The sequence below is a fragment of the Cherax quadricarinatus genome, chromosome 41, assembly GCF_038502225.1.
Source record: "Cherax quadricarinatus isolate ZL_2023a chromosome 41, ASM3850222v1, whole genome shotgun sequence".
Taxonomy (NCBI): Eukaryota; Metazoa; Arthropoda; class Malacostraca; order Decapoda; family Parastacidae; genus Cherax; species Cherax quadricarinatus.
The window spans coordinates 24,541,576-24,548,204 of NC_091332.1; the positions used below are offsets into that span (position 1 = coordinate 24,541,576).

The following is a 6,629-nucleotide window of genomic DNA, read 5'->3' on the forward strand; positions in this document are numbered from 1 at the left end:
AGGAAGGCGGGGTAGGGGTCGTCCTCGAAAGGGTTGGAGAGAGGGGGTAAAGGAGGTTTTGTGGGTAAGGGGCTTGGACTTCCAGCAAGCGTGCGTGAGCGTGTTAGATAGGAGTGAATGGAGACGAATGGTACTTGGGACCTGACGATCTGTTGGAGTGTGAGCAGGGTAATATTTAGTGAAGGGATTCAGGGAAACCGGTTATTTTCATATAGTCGGACTTGAGTCCTGGAAATGGGAAGTACAATGCCTGCACTTTAAAGGAGGGGTTTGGGATATTGGCAGTTTGGAGGGATATGTTGTGTATCTTTATATGTGTATGCTTCTAGACTGTTGTATTCTGAGCACCTTTGCAAAAACAGTGATAATGTGCGAGTGTGGTGAAAGTGTTGAATGATGATGAAAGTATTTTCTTTTTGGGGATTTTCTTTCTTTTTTGGGTCACCCTGCCTCGGTGGGAGACGGCCGACTTGTTGAAAAAAAAAAAAAAATTTGCATCTCTTGTTTCAGGTGATGGAGGACAGTTTGACTCTCAAAGGTGGAGTGTGGAGCCTGGATGGCTCTGAGGAACTTGTGCATACCATGACCATCTTAACCCGGGAGCCTGACACTTCTTCTGACTCTCTCCGACCACCAAAAAAGATAGCAAAGACTTGCATCACCTTCTGTGGTATAGTTCCTCTCCCTGAGCAAAAGGATGTCATGACTAGGGCTAACCAGCTGGGAAAATCCTTAGCTCAGACATTGTTAGATAAAGGAGCAGATCAAATTCTGAAAGCTGCCAAAGCTCAAAATACTGTTAATTCTCCTCCAAGTGTATCTTCTACATCTAATGGCAATATAGAAGACAAGAAAGCATTGCCTGTTAATACTTCATAACATATAATAATTTAATTTTTTTCCAGATGTTGTTGAGCAGTGTATAGTATTTGCTGGTGAAGAATGGTACCATAATTATGCGAGATACTAAACAAAATTGCATTAATTTTTTAAAACTATTAACCTGTGAATCTGTGATAAATTTTTTTAAGTAAATTAATGGGGTTTGGAGGATTCCCAGATCCTCATTCTAACATTGCTCTATGACAAAAGTAAACCAGAATCCAAGAGCCAATAAATTTTAGCTGAGCTTTTCAGAGCATCATGACCCCAATCCACATTTTATCTGGCACTTGAGCATCTATCTCTAGCATGGTTTAACCTAGGGGTTCTCAAATATTTTAGGCCATGTACACCCAAACTACGACTAAGTCTGCCCTCCTTTCCCCACCTTCCCATCCTCACTTGTACCTTGGTGTTTAGGACCACATGTATTATGACTATTCCATTATCTTCTTTATACAGACACATGTTAAGAACTTTACTGAGAGATACTAGAGAGTTTTTCAAAAAGCTGACATGATATCTTGTGAATATGAATGATAATGCAAAATAATAAGAACTAAGGCAATTAAAAATATTTTTGGTATATTGCTGCTTACCTATCAATGCAACTGAGTGGTCTGCATTTTGGCAAAAAGTTTGGCGAAGTTGGGAGCAATTTTGAGTAGTTTAATTCTTTGCTCTTTATCTGCATCCATCCTCTGGTGATGCTTTGTCTTTACTTCTGCAAGCACAGAAAAAACAACCTCACATAAGTACTTTGTGGTGAAGGTAGTCATTGTCCTCAAGGCTCGCTTGAATAAGTCTGGATACTCTTCCATGACTTATGCCCAGAAATCCACAAATAGTTTTTCAGTCCCTCATCAGACGATAACACCATTATCTGCTTCTGTTTGTGAAATGACAGGCATGGGATAGGGAGAAACTTCAAGTGGATTGTCGGTCCATCTAAGGAAGGCCCTCGAGGAAATTGCACCTATAGCTACTGGCTCAGTTGCTTGAGATGTTCAGTTATAAGGCCTTTCACAGTCTCATCCAAATGATTTCATTTGTTTTAATGAATTCTAATAGCATTGGAAAACAATGAATGAAATTTGCATGTACACAGCTTGTCGAGAACGTAATTTTTTTTTTTATCGTTGTTTTTACTTGTATGTTAAACACTGACACATTAGAGACTTGGGTTTAATTTATTCAAAGCCAGAAGAATGTCTACCACTTATACTAGTTTTTATAACAAGTTCTCTTCATGCATGCAAGAAGACAGGTAAGAAGGGTTGAACAGCAATAACTCCTGAACTTTGCATTACAGTTCTTATAACGTATCAAAATGAAAACAAAAGGAGAAACTGGTCACATTTTTCACTCAAGCTAGCCAAGGTCTGAGGAGGACTGAGGTTGGTTAATATTGTTTTCATGACAATTCCAAAATAACTTTAAGCAATATCCCAACAGGTGGATGCATTCACTTACTGAAATCCTTAAAAAATAAATTAAGTGCTAAACCCATTTGGGTCATTCACCACAAGGCATGGTGGAGGCTTGATCCTCCATCGAGTGCCTCTAGAGGTCTGCTCACCCACCCACTGCGTGGGAATTATTGATCTAACCTATGCCAGTTACTCATGCTCATCAACCGTTTTAAGTTCACATTGGCATGAAGTATCGAAATTAATTCTAGAGTGCTCTCTATATTTGAGCTTGATTCTGGATTTACATGTACTTGTAATGAGCTAAACTCTCACAGGTCATTCAGTACAAGAGTGGTGATGGCTCTCTTTCATCCATTAACTGCAAGGCAACTGCTACCTAGTGGTGCTTACCCCTGGGGTCTAGCACAGAGCATTTCCTGTCCTGCATGCTAACTATTTTACTGAACCAAAGAGCAGATGTGTTTAAACTGAGCCATTCATTATGATCTTTATTCATTTCTTGTTTAATATATATTTGGAAATTTTCCTGACCCTAGTTTTTGTCCCATTTATGCATTGGATTTATATTCATTGATTTGTGTCATTGTAATTTCAGAATACATTACTGTTCTTGCATGGTATATTATGCTATTCACATGTGTTCCCTAGTCCAATAGTTGATCTATTTTTTTAATAATAAATTTATAAGAGCATGTATGGAGCTACATTCCATGAAGTTTATTTTTTTTTTTTTTTTTTTTTTCAACAAGTCGGCCGTCTCCCACCGAGGCAGGGTGACCCAAAAAAGAAAGAAAATCCCCAAAAAGAAAATACTTTCATCATCATTCAACACTTTCACCACACTCGCACATTATCACTGTTTTTGCAGAGGTGCTCAGAATACAACAGTCTAGAAGCATAAACATATAAAGATACACAACATATCCCTCCAAACTGCCAATATCCCAAACCCCTCCTTTAAAGTGCAGGCATTGTACTTCCCATTTCCAGGACTCAAGTCCGACTATATGAAAATAACCGGTTTCCCTGAATCCCTTCACTAAATATTACCCTGCTCACACTCCAACAGATCGTCAGGTCCCAAGTACCATTCGTCTCCATTCACTCCTATCTAACACGCTCACGCACGCTTGCTGGAAGTCCAAGCCCCTTACCCACAAAACCTCCTTTACCCCCTCTCTCCAACCCTTTCGAGGACGACCCCTACCCCGCCTTCCTTCCCCTATAGATTTATATGCTTTCCATGTCATTCTACTGTGATCCATTCTCTCTAAATGACCAAACCACCTCAACAACCCCTCTTCTGCCCTCTGACTAATACTTTTATTAACTCCACACCTTCTCCTAATTTCCACACTCCGAATTTTCTGCATAATATTTACACCACACATTGCCCTTAAACAGGACATCTCCGCTGCCTCCAACCGTCTCCTCGCTGCTGCATTTACCACCCAAGCTTCACACCCATATAAGAGTGTTGGTACTACTATACTTTCATACATTCCCTTCTTTGCCTCCATAGATAACGGTTTTTTGACTCCACATATACCTCAACGCACCACTCACCTTTTTTCCCTCATCAATTCTATGATTAACCTCATCCTTCATAAATCCATCCGCCGACACGTCAACTCCCAAGTATCTGAAAACATTCACTTCTTCCATACTCCTCCTCCCCAATTTGATATCCAATTTTTCTTTATCTAAATCATTTGACACCCTCATCACCTTACTCTTTTCTATGTTCACTTTCAACTTTCTACCTTTACACACATTCCCAAACTCATCCACTAACCTTTGCAATTTTTCTTTAGAATCTCCCATAAGCACAGTATCATCAGCAAAAAGTAACTGTGTCAATTCCCATTTTGAATTTGATTCCCCATAATTTAATCCCACCCCTCTCCCAAACACCCTAGCATTTACTTCCTTTACAACCCCATCTATAAATATATTAAACAACCATGGTGACATTACACATCCCTGTCTAAGACCTACTTTTACCGGGAAGTAGTCTCCCTCTCTTCTACACACCCTAACCTGAGCCTCACTATCCTCATAAAAACTCTTTACAGCATTTAATAACTTACCACCTATTCCATATACTTGCAACATCTGCCACATTGCTCCTCTATCCACTCTATCATATGCCTTTTCTAAATCCATAAATGCAATAAAAACTTCCCTATCTTTATCTAAATACTGTTCACATATATGCTTCAATGTAAACACCTGATCTACACATCCCCTACCCACTCTAAAACCTCCTTGCTCATCCGCAATCCTACATTCTGTCTTACCTCTAATTCTTTCAATTATAACCCTACCGTACACTTTTCCTGGTATACTCAGTAAGCTTATTCCTCTATAATTTTTACAGTCTCTTTTGTCCCCTTTCCCTTTATATAAAGGGACTATACATGCTCTCTGCCAATCCCTAGGTACCTTCCCCTCTTTCATACATTTATTAAACAAAAGTACCAACCACTCCAACACTATATCCCCCCCTGCTTTTAACATTTCTGTCATGATCCCATCAGTTCCAGCTGCTTTACCCCCTTTCATTTTACGTAATGCCTCACGTACCTCCCCCACACTTACATTCTGCTCTTCTTCACTCCTAAAAGATGGTATACCTCCCTGACCAGTGCATGAAATTAATGCCTCTGTTTCTTCCTTAACATTTAAAAGTTCCTCAAAATATTCTCGCCATCTACCCAATACCTCCATCTCCCCATCTACTAACTCCCCTACTCTGTTTTTAACTGACAAATCCATATTTTCCCTAGGCTTTCTTAACTTGTTTAACTCACTCCAAAATTTTTTCTTATTTTCATTAAAATTTCTTGACAGTGCCTCTCCCACTCTATCATCTGCTCTCCTTTTGCACTCTCTCACCACTCTCTTTACCTTTCTTTTACTCTCCATATACTCTGCTCTTCTTATAACACTTCTGCTTTGTAAAAACCTCTCATAAGCTACCTTTTTCTCTTTTATCACACCCTTTACTTCATCATTCCACCAATCACTCCTCTTTCCTCCTGCCCCCACCCTCCTATAACCACAAACTTCTGCCCCACATTCTAATACTGCATTTTTAAAACTATTCCAACCCTCTTCAACCCCCCCACTACTCATCTTTGCACTAGCCCACCTTTCTGCCAATAGTCGCTTATATCTCACCCGAACTTCCTCCTCCCTTAGTTTATACACTTTCACTTCCCTCTTACTTGTTGTTGCCACCTTCCTCTTTTCCCATCTACCTCTTACTCTAACTGTAGCTACAACTAAATAATGATCCGATATATCAGTTGCCCCTCTATAAACATGTACATCCTGGAGCCTACCCATCAACCTTTTATCCACCAATACATAATCTAATAAACTACTTTCATTACGTGCTACATCATACCTTGTATATTTATTTATCCTCTTTTTCATAAAATATGTATTACTTATTACCAAATTTCTTTCTACACATAGCTCAATTAAAGGCTCCCCATTTACATTTACCCCTGGCACCCCAAATTTACCTACTACTCCCTCCATAACATTTTTACCCACTTTAGCATTAAAATCCCCAACCACCATTACTCTCACACTTGATTCAAAACTCCCCACGCATTCACTCAACATTTCCCAAAATCTCTCTCTCTCCTCTACACTTCTCTCTTCTCCAGGTGCATACACGCTTATTATAACCCACTTTTCACATCCAATCTTTATTTTACTCCACATAATCCTTGAATTAATACATTTATAGTCCCTCTTTTCCTGCCATAGCTTATCCTTCAACATTATTGCTACTCCTTCTTAGCTCTAACTCTATTTGAAACCCCTGACCTAATCCCATTTATTCCTCTCCACTGAAACTCTCCCACCCCCTTCAGCTTTGTTTCACTTAAAGCCAGGACATCCAGCTTCTTCTCATTCATAACATCCACAATCATCTCTTTCTTATCATCTGCACAACATCCACGCACATTCAGACTTCCCACTTTGACAATTTTCTTCTTCTTATTCTTATTTTTTTTTTTTGAAGTTTATCTCCTGATATAAACATTATTCACCTATGGCATAGTTTACCTACCAATAAGTAGATATATTTTTAATACTTTGGTATTTCTTGGTGCTCCCTGTTCTTGAGGTGGCCAGGTATACATTTTGCAAAAGAATCTACTTGTTATTTCAAAAGTAAGGTAGATTACTCTTCGTTGTATTAAGAATCGATAAAAGACTTCCTTTGAATTTTTAACATCAAGTAGTTAATATGCCATTACACCCTGTCCTCCCAACATCTAAGTAGATTCTTCA

General features: G+C 39.1%; 1 protein-coding gene across 1 annotated transcript in view; it reads left to right on the plus strand.

Moving 5' to 3' along the window:
- The window catches only part of Hmbs (porphobilinogen deaminase-like protein l(3)02640), a 39,762-nt gene extending 34,464 nt beyond the window's left edge, over nucleotides 1-5,298 (plus strand). Inside the window, exon 7 of the mRNA XM_053786897.2 lies at nucleotides 511-5,298. Within this exon, the coding sequence (XP_053642872.2) occupies nucleotides 511-879 (369 nt within the window). The 3' untranslated portion in view covers nucleotides 880-5,298. The remainder of the gene's footprint in view (nucleotides 1-510) is intronic.
- Nucleotides 5,299-6,629: the final 1,331 nt, after the last annotated feature.